Source organism: Medicago truncatula, chromosome 3 (genome assembly GCF_003473485.1).
Source record: "Medicago truncatula cultivar Jemalong A17 chromosome 3, MtrunA17r5.0-ANR, whole genome shotgun sequence".
NCBI classification, from domain to species: Eukaryota; Viridiplantae; Streptophyta; class Magnoliopsida; order Fabales; family Fabaceae; genus Medicago; species Medicago truncatula.
In genome coordinates, this window is record NC_053044.1 from 26,145,996 (window position 1) to 26,163,791 (window position 17,796).

The 17,796-nt window shown below is 33.0% G+C and overlaps 2 protein-coding genes across 2 annotated transcripts; both read right to left on the bottom strand.

The window, feature by feature from the left end:
• Positions 1 to 1,375: 1,375 nt before the first annotated feature.
• On the bottom strand, positions 1,376 to 3,512 carry LOC11444853 (cytochrome P450 71D11). The gene is made up of 2 exons (XM_024778483.2): positions 2,562 to 3,512; positions 1,376 to 2,023 (listed from the first exon to the last, which is right to left on the bottom strand). The coding sequence occupies exons 1-2, from the start codon at positions 3,468 to 3,470 to the stop codon at positions 1,376 to 1,378; spliced, it is 1,557 nt and encodes a 518-aa protein (XP_024634251.1). The 5' UTR covers positions 3,471 to 3,512.
• A 12,159-nt stretch (positions 3,513 to 15,671) lies between these two features.
• LOC11441540 (cytochrome P450 71D11) lies at positions 15,672 to 17,360 on the bottom strand. The gene is made up of 2 exons (XM_003600291.4): positions 16,449 to 17,360; positions 15,672 to 16,345 (listed from the first exon to the last, which is right to left on the bottom strand). Exons 1-2 carry the CDS (start codon positions 17,358 to 17,360, stop codon positions 15,722 to 15,724), a joined length of 1,536 nt encoding a protein of 511 aa, XP_003600339.1. The 3' UTR covers positions 15,672 to 15,721.
• Positions 17,361 to 17,796: the final 436 nt, after the last annotated feature.

The following is a 17,796-nucleotide window of genomic DNA, read 5'->3' on the forward strand; positions in this document are numbered from 1 at the left end:
ATTAAATTGATAAATAAAATCAATTAGAAGAGTGAAACAACAAAATTCATAGGTGTCAAAACTGGAGTGTTGACCTATTGCAATAAGACAGAAGGATCCACAACCCTGTTTGAAGAGACAAAAGTGACACTGAGAAATGACAGCCTCCTAGCTGTGCCATAGAGGTTGAAGCTGAACTGGGGAATGACACCCTCCCAGTGTCAGAAAACTTCACATGCTTACTAGTATTATGAATCACAAGTTTTAAGGATCTTGCATCTTCAGAAGCGTTGTTATCGAAAACCCAACTGAAGTCTCAAATTCCTGGTTTTTGCGACTTTGCGTAGCTTCAACGATTCAAATCCATAGCAAAGTCCCAAAAACAGGCAAAATCCTATCAAAATCGCACAAAATCATGAAATCCATTCAAAATCGCAGGATTTTGAAGGATTTTGCTCATTTTTTTGATAAGGGTCAATTTTTGACCTGGTTCGTAAATTGACCCGATTTAAATCCATGACCCGTTCTATAAATACCCAAAAGGCCAAAAAAATTCATTCTTTCACTTCCCCCACATTTATGTATATGTATTTTGTGGACTTTGAACTTTAGTCATTTTATGACTATATGCAATTTATAACATATATATAACATTATTTTTGTTTTGGTAGAATCCTCGATTTTGATTGCAATTTTACGAGTCGGGACTTTGCTATCCTACATCAATTCTACAAAAGTCCTTGAGTAAAATCCTTCGATTTTGATTGCGATTTTACGAGTCCCGATTTTGCTACTCCTTTTAACTTGAAGTAAAGTCCCAATTTTGATAACCTTGTTCAAAAGCAGGTGCCTTAAACCTTGTGTTAGACACTAAGCAAGTATTCTCTAGAGGATCAGCAATGTTAATTTCACTGATAGCTGCCAACTTATATGTTGAAACCACATTACTATCCAATTCTTCAATCAAGGCCTCCCCATCTAACCTATCAGTCTCAGAGTTGAGCACGTCAAGAATTATGCCAAGCAAGAGCATTTTCCACTCAAGATATCTCTTGACACATCTTATAAAAACATAGCACGACCACATATTTTTCTGATTTGGATGATTCGACATGGTTTCAAGGTCTTATGTGCACTTTACTCCTTCCATGAACCTAGCATTGATTTATTAAAAAACTTGACAAAAACATAGTTATTAATTATTAATTACTCTATTTTTAGTTATATTAGAAATAGGGTTTTACGTGTATATATGACAGATGCCTCCTTGTAAGATTGACAGAAATAATAAGAAATAATCTTATATCAGTTTCACAAAACAGACAATAGTTAAATAATTAAATATATATACATATCCTTCACCGGGAATATTAGACAAAGTTAATTCTCAAATATTTCAATTCCATAAAAACCTTTCATTTTTTAACACTATTTCAGTGAAATAATTGGTTGGAATCAAATACATGTCATCTTTTCTTATAACAGAAGCTCCAAATAGCTCAGTCATATCCAAATCCTCACATTTCATTCCACCAGGAAGCTTCCAATCAAAGTGAGACAATAAGAAAGCAAGTGTCAGTTCAACATTTGCCATACCATAGTTAATGCCTGGACAAATTCTTCTTCCAGCACCAAATGGAATGTACTCAAAATTTGTTCCTTTGAAATCAAGAGAACTATCAATAAATCTTTCAGGATAAAACTTATCTGGATCAGTCCAATATTTTGGATCCCTTCCAATTGCCCAAGCATTGATTATCACCCTACTTTTGATTGGTATGTGATAACCATCAATCTCACAAGCTTGTCCACACACCCTTGGTACTAAAAGAGGACCAGGAGGGTGCATTCTTAAGACCTCTTTGATGATTACTTTCAAGTATTTTAACTCAGAAATTAAGGTTTCATCAAATTTTCCTCTTTTATATAATAACACTCTTACTTCAGCTTGTGCTTTCTTCAATACTCTTTGATCCTTCATCATCTCAGCCATAGCCCAGTTTATTGTCGTTGCTGCAGTGTCACTTCCAGCGGTGAAGATATCCTGAAAATTATAAATCTTTAGAACTGCTACCCGATTCAAAAGTATAAAAAACAATAAATGCAAACAATGAAAACACGATTTTTGGTTACGAAGTTTGACCGATTTGCCTACTTCTCCGATGGCAGATCGGATACAGTTCCTTTGTATTATCAGTGACTATGGGTAATACTTAACAAAACCATATCAAGTTAAATTGGTGAAAACTTCTAATATATCTACACCACCAACAAAAAATGTGCTACTCAATTTCCAACTAGTCATGGTTTTAAATTATGGTCCGCATCTATAATTGCGGCCACAACATAAAGATTTTTGAGGTCTTCATAGTAGTACCACAATTTTAATTTTTACCATACCAGTCACATTTTCTTGCAGAATAAAGGTTCACAGTATAACCTCAACCGCAACAGAAACTGCAATTTAAAACCATGCCTACTACCATAGGGCTAAACAAATATAAACCATTAATGAAATGTTCTCACCTGAGAACATAATTATTCACATGCATATGCTTTTGAAAGATAATAAATATGCTTACAAAGATTATAGCTTTGATATTGTTCTTAGTTAAGCAAAAATCCAGATTATTGTCGCTACCATCCTCAAATTTCAAGAGAATATCAGTCAAATCTTCCCCTCCTACTAGACCTTCTTTATCTCCTGAATTTTTCTCTTTATGGTCATTGATGATCATCTCAAGTATTCTATCAACTTTTTGATGCAGCTTCTCAAGCTTAGGCCTCCTTCCAGTGAAGTTTTGAAGCCATTTCGCTGAAGGAAACAAGTCTCCGATGTAGAAACCTCCTGCTATCTGCAACATGTATCTTACTGCCGATATAAACTCATCTTGTTCTTTGTACTTTTTGCCGAATGCAGCCCTTGAAGTGATAGAAAACATCATTGACATAACTTGTTGAGAAAGATTGACGACTCTTCCTTCATCGGAAGCAATCCTACTGACAAGATTTTTAATCTCTTGTTCTCTAATTGGCCAAAGAGACTGAACACGTTTTATACTTAAAAGTTCAACGGTACAAATCTTTCTAAGCTGTCTCCAATAATCACCATATGGTGAAAAAGCTATATCTGTTGAACCATAAAACATTATCTCTGAGGTTAGTGTTAAAGGCCTTGACGCAAATATAACATCATGAGTTTTCATTATTTCCTTAGCATATTCTGCTGAGGATACAATAGTAAATAAAACTTCACCAAGTTGAAGATGCATTAAAGCACCATATTTTGTTGACAATTCTCTTAATTTTCTATGTGGTGGAGAGCCAATAAGATTATGTATGTTTCCAATGATTGGTAGCTTCCATGGCCCTGGTGGTATATTTGCAATTGAGTCAATTTTCGTGATTTTCTTCCTTAATTTTAGTGTCACAATAATGGAGAGTACGAAAATGGAAAACAGGGTTAAAGTGTAAATTGTTTGAAGATCCATGTAGATAGAAAAGAAACAGGGAATATGGTGGAACAAGTGTTATTTTTATTTTCTTGTTTAGTGAAGAACATCAATTCTATGTAAACATATATATAGACACATAGTGGAGCATTGAAATAGATGTGTCTTTGGTTGCTTGTATATATAATGGAAATTTTATATAAAACCTCTGAAAAAAAAGTTTTATATAAAATTCACATAAAGTAACAATCATAAAATAAAAAAGATAAATTATAGTTGATATTGGACCACCTTTTCTCTCTTCAACCCTAAATGCTCTCTTATCTCTCTTCAGCCAACCCTTACACCGCCGCCCTCCTTATCCTTCTACCAAACTTTTCGACCACTATGTAGCCACAACGATGGTGATGTGATCTGCCTCCTCCGGGGGTCCGTTTCTCCAGGTGTCGTTGTCGTCCTTGGTGGTGGTACGCTCTTGTTCTTAGACCCTACATCAATGTACTTCGCATCGGTGACTGTTGGTTTGCTGAAAACGTGTTTGTGCGTGTGTTTCACCACAAAATGTGAGTTACTGAAAATCCGGCTAGGATCTCTCAATTTCGATCCGGATATGGTATCTTAAAACCACTGTCGGAGCCGTCGTGGTGGTTAGTTTCTAGGTTTACAAACTATCGCCACTTGCCTACTGGTGGAGGTTGTTTTGGTTATGTCCGAGTTTGCTCTTTTTTAATGTTGTTGGGTTACGAATCCTTCAACTTTGGACTGGTTCGAACTATATGCTCGAAAGGGCTTTTGTGGTGGCTCCGGGGACTTGTTTCCGTTTTGACAGATAATTTCAACTCCCACTCTTTTGATTCGGAGGAACGTGTATGATTTGGAATTGAACGCTCAGATACTATTGCAATTCAATCTGTGTTGTGGTTTGTGTGCTGACGTCGTGTTCTATATTGCAGATGGTTTGGCTCGAAAGGAAAATTATAGCTTGTTGTGGTTTTGCAGGAATTTGATTGATATTGAATCGCTTTTATGCTGGAAGACGATTCATACGCTGGTTTAGTTTGTCCATTCACTATGTTTGATTTAGACTGTGAGACTCGAAAGGGTTGTTTAGCTTGCTGCCTTTTGCTGCAGGGAGTTTATGGTACATGGACTCGCTTCCGTTTTGACGAACGGCCTAATTACCGCACTAATACCTTTGATTAATTTTAGGATTAATTAGAAGATGATCCACTTGTGTTGTGTTTTTTCCTTTTGTGGTCGACTTGCACTTTTGTGTGGATTTACTGGTTTAAGTTTATGTCCCCTATTTTTTCCCTTTTTATTCAATAATAAATATGAACATTTGATAAAATATTAGAGTTGAATAGCAACTTAATTGGGAAATCACTCTTTTTTATGTCATTTGCTCTTGTCTTTGAAAAATAATAATGAGTACATATATATTATTTAAACCGGTTGTCAAATTCGTAAATTATGAGACCTGCCCTGTATTATTTTAAGCTAGATGATTTAGGTCAAATACTATTGACAAAGATTGCTTCCCAAAGAAGAGTAATAAAATATAGGCAAAATTACACAATTAGTCCCTTAACTTTATTTTAGGTAACATTTTTGTCATTTATCTTTTTTTTGTCACGATTTAGTCCTTTATGTTATAAAATGACAATATCTTATTATTTTTTATGAGATTTTTTTCAAAGAAATTTGATTTTCTAGGCTTGTATGATGAAGATTTACGTTTGCCTACGAGTTTGATGAATTTTTTTTGGAGTTTTTGATTATTTTTTTCATAAAAAAGGATAACTTTGTTGTTATTTTATAACATAAAGGACTAAATCGTAACAAAAAAAAAATAAAGGACGAAAGTGTTACCTAAAATAAAGTTAAGGGACTAATTGTGTAATTTTGTCTAAAATATAAGTAATAATATTTTCAGATGGTTTTGATGCTCTTGTTTTGGAAAGTGAGCTGTTGTCCCACCATGTGTTTGAGCAAGTAGCATCACCTTGATTGCATCTCCAATTAAATATCATTTTCAATTTGGTTTACTAAAGATTTTTATGGAAAAAAAATCTTTTAAAACCTCTTATATAACGGCAGCCTGTCCTATACATTTTTTAATAAACAGATGTAAAAGGTATAGGTCATGCATTAAAAACAAACATTACACAGAGCAGAATAACATTAAGAAATGATGTTTGCACCAAAAGAAATAATTATGTAGGATGGAAAACCTGATCAACTAAGACCCCAATCAAACCATCATAATTTATTAATATTTCTTTGACTTAACATAAAAATTGCAATGTTTACTTAAAAAAAATAAATTTTATTTATATAATTAGTAATCATTTTATTTTACTTTTCTCATTGTAACTTATGTACTTGTTTCTATAGTATAAAATGTTTTAAGTGTTTGAACAAGATTTTGTTACATAAAACGAGTTCTTAATTCTTAGAAATATTAGCCCAATTGAACTAAAAATGCTCAGTGTATAAACATAACTAAAAATGATAATAAACAAACATTCATATTAAAATTTTTTGTATCGTAAGTGACGATTACATATTTTTTCCGCACAAATTAGATAGAATATGGCTAAACATCATTAGTACTATCCAAAGAGAACATCATAAGTACTATAAAAAAAAACACCTTTGTCTAATGTTGACTACTTAATAGTTAACACTAATTTATATCGAAAATAAACAGTTTTTTTCCCAATTAGAGAGAAGAACAGAAGAAACATGGCATTAGAGAGAAAAGAAACATAGTAGAATTCAATCGGTGGTAATGGTTAGAAGAGGAAATAGCTATCGCTATGTGGTGACGAGAAACCCTATTTTTTGGGTTAAAAGAGACAATATGTTTTTGATAGCGCTGCTAGACTTGTAGTTTTATTTCTTCTTATTATTTTTTTTTTAAAAGGAAATATGTAAGACAGAAGTATTTGGTGTCGGAGTATAAGTTAGTCGTATCGGAATACAAGTTAGCCGTATCCGATACGTATCAGTCATTTTTTTCAAAAAAAAAATATATTAATTGTTTAATTCTTCTTCAAATAATGGTGGACCGCACCTCCATGACATTGTGGCGCAAAAGTCACATACATTTGTTTGTTAAATCAAATTGTGACACTAAGGGTATCTTTGTTTTGGATGAAAGTAGTAGGAAAGATTGAAGGAGGACAAAAAATATAGGCTTAATTACTTTTTTGGTCCTTTAACTTATTTTTTGGTTTCGTTTTGGTCTCTTAACTATTAAAAGTTTCGTTTTGGTCTCTTAACTTACTTTTGGTTTCGTTTTGGTCCCTTAACTATTAAAAGTTTCGTTTTGGTCCTTTAACTTACTTTTTGGTTTCGTTTTGATCCCTTAACTCTTCCTCCGTCAACCACTTTGGTCTTTTATGTTAGGATGAATGTATTAAAGTTAAGGGACCAAAACGAAACCAAAAAATAAGTTAAGGGAGCAAAACGATACTAAAAATTAAGTTAAGGGACCAAAACGAAACTTTTAATAGTTAAGGGACCAAAAGAAAACCTAAAAATAAGTTATGAGACCGAAACGAAACTTTTAATTGTTAAGGAACCAAAACGAAACCAAAAAATAAGTTAAGGGGTCAAAAGAGTAATTAAACCAAAAATATAAGGATTAACAATCTTTCCATTGTTTGGAAAATTCTTAAAAAGGGAAGGAAGGGTACTGATGGTTGGCTCCATACTATAAAATATTTATGCTCTATTGAGGTCGGAATGCACTATTTAAGTGAAATTACATAAAAGCCCACAAAAAAAAATGCTTTGCAACGTGATATAAAGTAATGAGAATAAATTTTTATGGTCATGTTCTATCAAAATAAAAAAAACCATACGGTTATGTAGTTTTTCGATTCTTATTAAAATTATAACTTTAAATTGCTTGAAAAAAATTATAACTTTAAATTAGTTATATATAATATCACCTTCTCATAGGGATATTTTAGTCATTTTATTAAATATAAATCTTTCTTTCCTTCTACTATCACTCATACCAAACAAATAAAAAAGGTGAGGCCTAGATTACCCTCTCTTGTTTAGGGGGTATTTACCCTTTTAAGATATCAACCAATCAAAATGTAATATACAAATGTAACATTAAATGTCAAATAAATGAGTCAATTTTTGTATAAAAAAAATCAATTTTAATAAGGTAACTTTTAATTTTAATTTTATTATATTTAGGTATACAATCTTAATTAATTCACACTATATGACTTGTAACAATTAAAATTTCACATCAAATTCAACCCAGCATAGGTGTGTTTTGGTAACACGAATAAGCTAGCTTATAGCTTGTTGGACTAGCTTATAAGCTTGTTTTGATATAATAAGATGTGTTTGGTAAAAAAAAAATTCACTAGCTTATAGCGTTTTTTGAGAAGCTATTTCAAGTAGCTTTTGAGCTTATAGCTGATACTTTTTTTATATTTTCTTCCAATTTTAACCCTATTAATTTAATTTAATTCTTTTTTAATAAAACAACATGTTCATGGCTTAAAAAATAACGGCCAAGTTCATAGCTTATTTTTTAATGAAACAGCTACCACATTTTCTCCATTGAAAAAAAAACTGTCATGCTTTATTTTATTTTTTAATGAATGCTTTATATATATATATATATATATATATATATATATGTATATATATATATTTTAAAAGAAATGCTTTATATTTAACTATAACTACCCTACGGTACGTTGTAAAATTTTATATATTCTTACTTGCATTTTTTTCCACCTTCCTCTTATTTTTGGAATTCATAAAAGTAGAGATCAATGAACTTTTGTCCTCTTTTGTACAAAAAAAAAAAAAGCAGTGATAAAAAATGTCGGTAACATAGTTAACCACAAATTAAAATATTAAAAAATAAATACATTAGAAAAAATGTTTATATATATATAAACATGTCCTTTTATACTTATCAGCCACTTCTTCAACTAATTTTACCAAACACTTCAATTTTAATAAACCATCTTTTCAGCTATAAGCTTGTTTTTCAGCTTTCAGGTAGCTTATAGCTTATTTTTACCAAACACACCCCACATACGTTCATAAATTTTGTTCCATTTAAAAACCTAGAACATATATAACGTGCAATTTCTTCTTCATTCTTCTTCTCATCTTGATTGTTCAATTCTCTCGTTCCAAAATTGTCGTCGTTTCCAATCATCGTGAGAATCGTTGTCGTCCTTTTGATTCCAGACATTGTGAGAATTGGTGTTGTTTCCATAATCACATTAGGTACTTGATTTTTCTTCTTGATTTGATTTTTCATTTTCGTTTCTTTCTCACTACTATTTTGACTCAATTGCAACCGTTTCACACTTATAATACGACATTTGAGACTTTCAACTTTGACATGAATTCCAATGATGCTTTCATTTTTATTTGGGTTTTGAGTTTGATTGAGTTGTTTGAGGCTATATAAAATTGTATTTTCTCACACATATTTTGCGTTTGATTAAGATAAATGGATGTTGATTATTAGTTTTATTTTTGGTAAAATATTGATTATTAAATTTACTTTTGGAATTTGTTTTATTCAAATCATTATATTAATTGTGTTGTAATTTTGTTTATGTTTTTGGTGAATTTTGTGTTGTCATAATGAACATTTGTTGAGATTGTAAACATTGTGTGAGGTTGGTTAAAGCTATGGAAGTGAAGACAAAGTGAAATAAATAAATAAATAATAAATAATGTTAGTACAAACATGAATTTCATAAGGTGAGCGTTAATTCGTGAGTAATCCGTGGATATAGCTTTTGGAAACAACACCGATTCTCACAATGTCTGGAATCAAATGGACGACAACGATTCTTACGATAATTGGAAACTACGACAATTCTGGAACGAAAGAATTGAACAATCAAGATGGCAAGAATAATGAAGAAGAAATTTCACGTTATGTGTGTTCTAGTTTTTGGAATGGAACAAAATTTATGAACGTATGTGGGGTGTGTTTGGTAAAAATAAGTTATAAGCTAGCTGAAAGCTGAAAAACTAGCTTATAGCTGATGTCTTAGTATTAAAAAAACTTATAGCTGAAAAGATGGTTTATTAATATTGAAGTATTTGGTATAAAATAGAGGACATATCACATGAGAATGATAAGTATAAAATGACATAAAAGGATATGTTTATATATATATATATATATATATATATATATATATATATATATATATATATAGAACATATCACATGAGAATGACTTTTATATGTGAGAATGGTGAGAACAATTATAGGCCCTTGGATATTAAATAGATGGTTGAGATTAAAATGACTCATACAACAACATATGTTTCTCTTCTTATTCTATTATTTCTCCTAATAATATAACATCACGTGTTGTGCTTTGACTCTTCTTGTTGTTTCTCCTTCCCCTCCTTAGCGAACTCAACCCTCCCATGCTCAACGCCGCCGTCGCCACCGATTCCCGGTCGGAAACCTGCCGTCACCACCGATTCACGATTGGAACCCGTCGTCGCTGTTAAAGTCTACATTCATTCAATAGCTTGTTCAGCAAAGTTATCTGTTACACATCATAGTTACTGTAGTACTGCTCTTAGAGTAACACAGCCTTGTAATAACTACTTGTTTGTTAGAACTAGTTGAGTTAGTTAGAGATCCAAGGTTTTATATATAGCTACATTGTAACTAACTTTGATTCATTCAATAAAAAGAGATATTATTTTCTCTGTGTTCTTTCTTCTCTAAGCTTCCACTTTCTCTGATTTCACCATGTCAATGGTGAACTTTAAGATTCGCCACTTTCATGCACATGTCCGATGTCGGAAAATCCATAGAAAGAAACCAATCCAAAAAAATGTTGGGAAAGAAAACAAAAATCATGACTGAACAAGCTGCCAGTTGGTCACGACACGTTTTCACGGTGGTCGGATTCCGACGACGATGAAGAAGTGGGTACAGATGCTGGAAAAATGATGTTGAAGATGAACAGTCAACAAAACAAAAACTTAATCAAATTATACATTTTAATTTATTTTCTTAGTTGGTGGAGATCTAATTCATAATCAAACAAAGAACTGATTTCGTATAAAACACAACAATTTTCTGTTTCACAACAATGAATTCATTATCAACCTTTTTTATGATGCGATGACTAAGAAAGCAATTGATTGAATAACGAATTTCACCCTGAATTCCAAAATATAAACAGAAGGGGGTTTGACAAAGGGGTGTTGAAGATGAACAATTAACAACAACAGGTTCACTTAAAATAGGCATCGGATGTAAAGAAATGATTTATATATCAAATGAGATTCATAGAGTTTGTTTTTTTTATGAACAATCCAGATGAAGTTAATTGTTTGAAATGGTGAGCAGATGAAGATGAAGCGGTTAGGAAGAATTAAAAGAAATGATAGAGTAGAGAGAGGCTTATGTGTTGTAAAATGAAACTTTTTAATCTCATCCTATAGTGTAAATTAATAATGATTGTATACCTAAATATAATTAAATAAAAATTAAAAGTTATCTTATTAAAATTGATTTTTTTTATAGAAAAATGACTCATTTATTTGATATTTAATATTATATTTGTATATTACGTTTTGATTGGTTGATATCTTGAAGGGGTAAATATCCTCTAAACAAGACAGGGTAATGTAGAAAAAACCATTAAAAAATCATCACACTTTCCACTTACTTTTCACTTTTTTTCCTATAACAATCATTCCTTTCACTTTCTTTCCTTAAACTTTCCTTTACCATCCAAACACACCCTAAAGAATTAAGTGGGAGAGAGAGAGAGAGTTGTTTTAATACGAGTTTAATTTATTCTTATCTTTATCTCTATCAGAGAAACATGAATCTGACTATGGAAAGCCGTGAAAGATATGGAGATTGTCATTAAATTGTGCTTCAAGTATCACTTGTAGTTGCAGGAAGTTTGAACATTTGGCACACTTTGTTCCCATACATTAAAAGTGTTTGGGTTGAATGATGTTAAGGTTATTCCTAAGAAGTATATTTTAAGAAGGTGGATAAGAGAAGCCCGTTGTGGAATTGTACACGGTTTTAGGAGAAAATAGCTTGAATAAGATCCAAAGTTGTCTATAAATTGAATATTTAGACAAGCTGTCTCTAAGTTCATTAGAGCGGCAACTCAAGGATTTCCTAGTGAAGAATGCCTTGAGCTTGTTGATAATATTGTAGATGACATGCTCCAGAAAATAATGGAATTTCGCGCTCAAGCTATAGACACATACGGTGATATCGGTGATTTTCTGAGTTCTGATGCTATTGAACTAAAAGGATTTAAGAAACGATCCGGTTCAAAGGGAACTAAGTGACATCAACGTTGGTTTGAACTCCATCCTAATCAAGGAAGAAGAGTTCATCCACATATACACACTCAATCTAGACGTGCTCCACCTAGACACACTCCATTTTAAGAAAGAAGTTCACAAGTATATAAGTCGATATGTAATTACTTGTTTTAGTTTTACATGTACCTTATCTATTTTTAATTTTACATTTACAAATTATATTTAATTAGGAGAAAGAATTAACAACTCATATGGTCGATGGAGTATCTTGTTCCACACCTCCAACTTATATGAGGCCCCATAAGTACATGAGGAGCAAGTCAGTTACATGACCCTGTTGATGGTAATTTTATATGTTTTTCATATCATGATGCTAATTATTTTTTGTTATTAACGTACGAACCCCTTTACAATACAAATATTGGTGTTGATTCTTACATTGATTGACATCTGATCTACATTAAACAATGGAGCTTATTCTTTTTGTAATTTCATGTTGACACTAAATATGTTTTAGATATTAATTTTTGTAACTATGTGCTAAAGAATACTGCTATTCTCATTCCAGTTATGCAAGAGTTTTGTGGACATGGACTTAATGAAACACAATTTTGAGGATATTTTGGTGGAGAGGGGCGGCTATGCTTTTAATGTGGAGGTAATTTATGACTGTTTGCCTCTATTTTGTTTGCATTGTCACATTATTGGTCACAACCTATCCAACTGCAAATGGCTTTATCCTTCGAAGGATAATGATAATGATAAGGCTGATCACGGGAAGAAGCCTTTGATGAAAGACACAGTTCCTAAAAAAGTTTTGAAACAACGATAGATGCAGCAAAAATATGTTCCTGTGGGTACCTCAGTTGTTCCTACGGAGACTCAAACTGCCCAGCCAGTTAATAATTCTACAGCTCACGAAATTGACATTCAGATTCCGGAAAAATCTCTGGCTGTCTTTGATGTTGAGCATGACAACCAGCAGCATTTGGAACATGGGGAAGAAACCCATACAGAGTCACAAACTTCCCATCCAGACTTCAGAGCACCACCCATCTGTTCAAGAAAATGAAGTTCATGTTCTGGAAAATTCTCCGGTTGTTTCCAACGTTAATTGATACTTCTTTTCATTTTACCTTGCAAAATGTCAATGATGAGATTGTCCGAACACAAAGGGATATGGCTGATGAATCGTTGCCAGTTTTGGAGCAAATACAGTCCACGCCTTTGCTGGACAAGTCATTTACCAGCACTCATTCCTCCCCTAGGTCTTCTGTCCCGGAAACACAAGTTGTGGTAGGTAATAGCAGCGATTTTTGTCCTGAGCTCCGTATGGATCTAGATTTGGTGCGCCAACTGATTGGGGTGGAATCAGTACTGGCAACACAAATTGTGGTGGTGAACAACAGCAAAATATGTACCGTGCTCCAAAAAGATTCAAATTTGGTGTGACATAATTTGGTTCAACAGCCTGATGATGAGAATGTGCCTTTTATCAAATATTTGACGAAGAAGCAAAAAAGAAGGCTCTTATCAGGTATAATACCCATCAAAGGGTGATCCTCCTCAATAAAGATTTCGAGGAATTGGAAATTTGAAAGCCCAAGTTGCCTTCAAAGATGTTAGGTGGCACAATTGTATGCAGTGTGGTCTTTCGATTCTTTCTTCGCCTATATTCTACGAGGGCAGCTGATGTGCAGACAAGCTTGCAAGTCATGGACACAGATCTGCAAATGTTCTTTTGTGGAACTCTTTACCCTCTTTTATTACGGAAGACTTTTTTAGAAACAGATTTGATGCCGTCCTCTGCTCAAGCAGATTTGATGTCTAAAGAATATACATTGGTTTTTATATTTTGGTCACAAGTATTTTGTTATCTTCAATTACTATGTATTTTGGTCACATACAGTGAACACACCTTAAGCTCTCTTTTTGTACAGGAACATAGACACCTTAGCATACAAGAACATAAACTTAAGACATACAGATGCACTTGGAAGTCGTCACGTGTTTTATTCTCTCCTTTGAGGCCTTTCTTTTAGCTTCTTATTACTCACAGAAATTGTTTTTTTTTTTGGTCTGAAAAATGAATTTGAATAAAATCTTACAAAAGTGTAAAATATTGTCCATAATCAAAGTATAAGTTCCAGTTCTATATTCCTTTATAGAGGAAAAAAAAAACAAGAAGAAACAACCATCAAATAAATGGTTCAAAAGACAATAGTTTTTTAAGAGTTAAAAAGTTACAGCAACTCAATTTCTGCTAATGTATTTACAGCAACCCAACCAAAGAGCTCAAGAGATAACAATTCCAAATCAATCATTAACTCAACCATCTTTTGGCGTCAATTCCAAATCAATCCTCTTGGTTCAGAGAGAGGGAATGGCTTCCAATTTTCAAACATCACAAGTTTGTATGTAGAGTCATACTCCATTTAATTCAACCTACCAGGGTAACACAATTCATTGAGACGGAGGGAGGTGAAACAGGTTGTTGTGTTGTTTTTCTGTTTCTCATTTATTCCGACTTTATTGTTTTTTTTTTCTTTAAATTAAGGATGTCAAAGAAAAATGTAGTGAAGCAATCGCGTTAAAGTTTGAAGAAAACATTATCGAGTAGGTTGCGAATGTTAGTGATGATTAGAAGGTTGTGAATTTTTTTTTTATTTCACTAATGTTAATTGTTCCTAATGATATCTCAATAAAGGAGGTATGGATCAGGTTTGAGCTGATAGGAATGTTAGAAGATGTGTTAACCGTCAAGTGTTTGGTTTCGTATGTTTCAAAAGTGTAAAAGACTTGGTAAAGATGGTTCAAGCTATTCTTAATGTTTGGTTTGGGAAGCTCAAAACTTGGGCGTCCTAGGCAAGGTTTGAAAAAGAAGATGTAAAGATTGTTCCGAACGCAACTAGCAACAAATAAAGAAGAAAACTTTGGTGCATCAAGGTTGAAATAAGGTAATAGGACTTTGTCAAGGGAAACGAGCGACAAAACTTCTTATGCTGAAGCGGTGCGTCCATAAATGGTTTATCGATCCATTGATAACATAAAAGGTGTTATTTTATTTGAAACAAAAAAGAAGACGAAGAATGGGCAATGAGGGGTTTTGTTAGTGTTACGCGTAAGGTCGTCCCTATGGGTGGCAGAAAGGTTTTTATTGATTCTATCAAGAAGATTTGAAAGGGCTCTTGGTTGAAGCAAAAGACGTTTTTGATTTTTGGTTTGAGTCTGTCGTTGATAGACACCGTTGTTGACTTCGTGGGATCGCGATGGGTTGTGAATTAGTGGGATACCTCTGCATGCTTGGACCACACTATTTATTCAGGTAGTAACTAATTCCATCAGAAGGATTGTTCAATTTGATGAAAGCATGGAGCAAAAAGCCCGTCCTGATTTTGCTCGAGTTCAGGTTCAAACATTAGCATGAACCTTGGGAGATGCTTAGATGCACAGTATTAACTAGAATTGTGACCTTTGGCCATAAGAAAATTTATTTTAGGAATATTGATATATGATTATGTGATCTCTATAAATCGTTGTTGTACGTTTTAGCTAATAAATTAATCACCTGAGAAATTAGAGATTTTTGTTGGGTAACAAGACAGGTTTAAACTGGATTAATAGAAGTATTGAGTTGTAAGAACAGTTAGAACTAAATTACCATTACTGGGGATTCCTAAGATAAAAATCAAATGATAATGCTGAACTCTCCCTTAGTCAAATACCTCATATTACAGAAAATCACATAATTTCAACAAGGTTAAATAGACTACATTAAAATTAATATAACATGAATTATCATGAAAAAAGAAACTGTAATGATGGACTAAAATGAAAATAGCATAACACTTAACTCTAAACACCAAGTAGCATAAATAAGCTACTTATAGGAAATATAAAATATTATAGTAGAGGATCACACATCCTAATAATACATCTTAGACAGAACAATATTTTTCATGTTACAAGTAAAGGATGAGAAATGATTGGAATCAAGTAAAGATCACCCTTTCTTGACATAGCAGCTCCAAACTCCTCTATCAACTCTAGTTCCTCATTTTTTATTCCATTGGGAAGTTTCCAATCAAAATGATACAATATGAGTGCAAGGACTTGCTCAACATTTGCCATACCATAATTCATGCCAGGACAAATTCTCCTTCCAGCACCAAATGGAATGTACTCAAAATTAGTTCCTTTGAAATCAATAGAACTATCAATAAACCTCTCAGGATAAAACTTATCGGGGTCATTCCAATATTTAGGATCCCGTCCAATGGCCCAAGCATTAACGAGGACTCTACTTTTTACAGGTATGTAATAACCATTAATCTCACAAGCTTGTCCACACTCTCTTGGAAGAAGGAGTGGAACAGAAGGGTGTAGTCTTAGTGACTCTTTGATTACTGCTTTCAAATATTTGAACTCGTCAATTGTAGCTTCATCAACCCTTCCACTCCTATCAAATCCCTCTCTTACTTCAGCTTGTGCTTTCTTCAAAACTCTTTGATCCTTCATCATCTCAGCCATTGCCCAAATAATTGTACTTGCGGAAGTCTCACTTCCAGCAGCGAAGACATCCTGAAATATAAAAGTTAGACAGCGTAATTACAATTGGCAACGCAACCACGATTTAGAATCTTGGACTATATATCAAAATATAGAGAGCTGTTAATAAGCATACCAGAATTATAGCTTTGATATTATCAGTAGTTAAATTAAATCCCATATCACTGCCACTGTCCTCAAATTTTAAAAGACAATCGATCAAATCTTCCTCTACTTCGGCCAAACCTTCTTTTGCTCTTTTTGACATTGCCTCTTTGTGGTCATTGATTATATGTCCTAGTATCCTGTCTACTTGTTGGCTTAACTTCTTAAGCTTAGGCTTCATTCCAGAGAGAGTTTGAATCCATTGAGCTGAAGGAAACAAGTCACCAAGGTAGAACCCTCCAGCAAGTTTTATGAGTTGTTTTACAACTGATAAGAATTCTTCTTGTTCCAAATATTTCTTACCAAATGCAGCCTTTGAAGTAAATGTATACAACATTGAAATAACTTCTTGAGTAAGATTGAATTCTGATCCTTCATTTGCATCAATCTTGTTTAAGAGCGAATTGATCTCTTTCTGTCTTTTTGGCCAAAGAGATTTGACTCGTCTTGTGCTTAAAAGCTCAATAGCACAAATCTTTCTAAGTTGTCTCCAATAATCACCATAAGGTGAAAAAGCTATATCTGTTGAATTGTAAGATACTATCTCCAAGACTAGAAGATGAGGCCTTGATGCAAATATAATATCATGAGTTTTCAAGACCTCCCTTGCAACTTCTGGTGAGGAAACAACAATGAAAAATATCTCACCAAGTTGTAGATGCATCAAGGGTCCATATTTTTTTGCTAAATCTCTTAATTTTCTAGGTGGGTTTGTTGTAACAAGATTGAGAATATTTCCTAAAATGGGTAACTTCCATGGCCCAGGAGGTATATTTTTAGTACTTGAAGCATATTTTTTGTAATGACTTCTAATTTTTAGTGCAATGATCATGAACATAAAAATAGTGAAAAGGGTGAACAAGTTGAGAATATGATGAGCCATGGAGATGAAAAAGTAATGTCAGAAGGACTAACACTGGAATTTGGTACAGAATAGAAATTCTAGGCAGGCATATATATATATATATATATATATATATATATATAGAAAAGTACGTAGATAAGGTCATAATTCCATCTTAAATATTGCTATTTTTTTTTATAAAGCCATAGAGTGCTAAGCATAATGTGAAATCTATGACATTTCAACTATGTTGGCACCCCGTACTTCTTGCATATCATTTGCAAACACTCTAAAACATGTGCACCGATGACTTCAAATATCTAAAGCCCCTGTAAAATCTTGTCTATCATCAAAATGTTTATTTATAAAATCAAATAAAGGAAGAGACAACACAAGAGAAAAACCGTCAATGAAGGAGAAAATGTCATTGATGAAGGAAACATTGATGGTAAGATTGGTAAATTCAAGGCTCGCT

Bases quoted from the DNA above. Each gene is read 5' to 3' on its own strand.
- LOC11444853 (XM_024778483.2), bottom strand. From the start codon at position 3,470: ATGGATCTTCAAACAATTTACACTTTAACCCTGTTTTCCATTTTCGTA. The intron at 2,024-2,561 runs GTAAGCATATTT...TATAATTTTCAG, and splicing joins ATATCAAAGCTATAATCTTT to GATATCTTCACCGCTGGAAG.
- LOC11441540 (XM_003600291.4), bottom strand. From the start codon at position 17,360: ATGGCTCATCATATTCTCAACTTGTTCACCCTTTTCACTATTTTTATG. The intron at 16,346-16,448 runs GTATGCTTATTA...TTTATATTTCAG, and splicing joins ATATCAAAGCTATAATTCTG to GATGTCTTCGCTGCTGGAAG.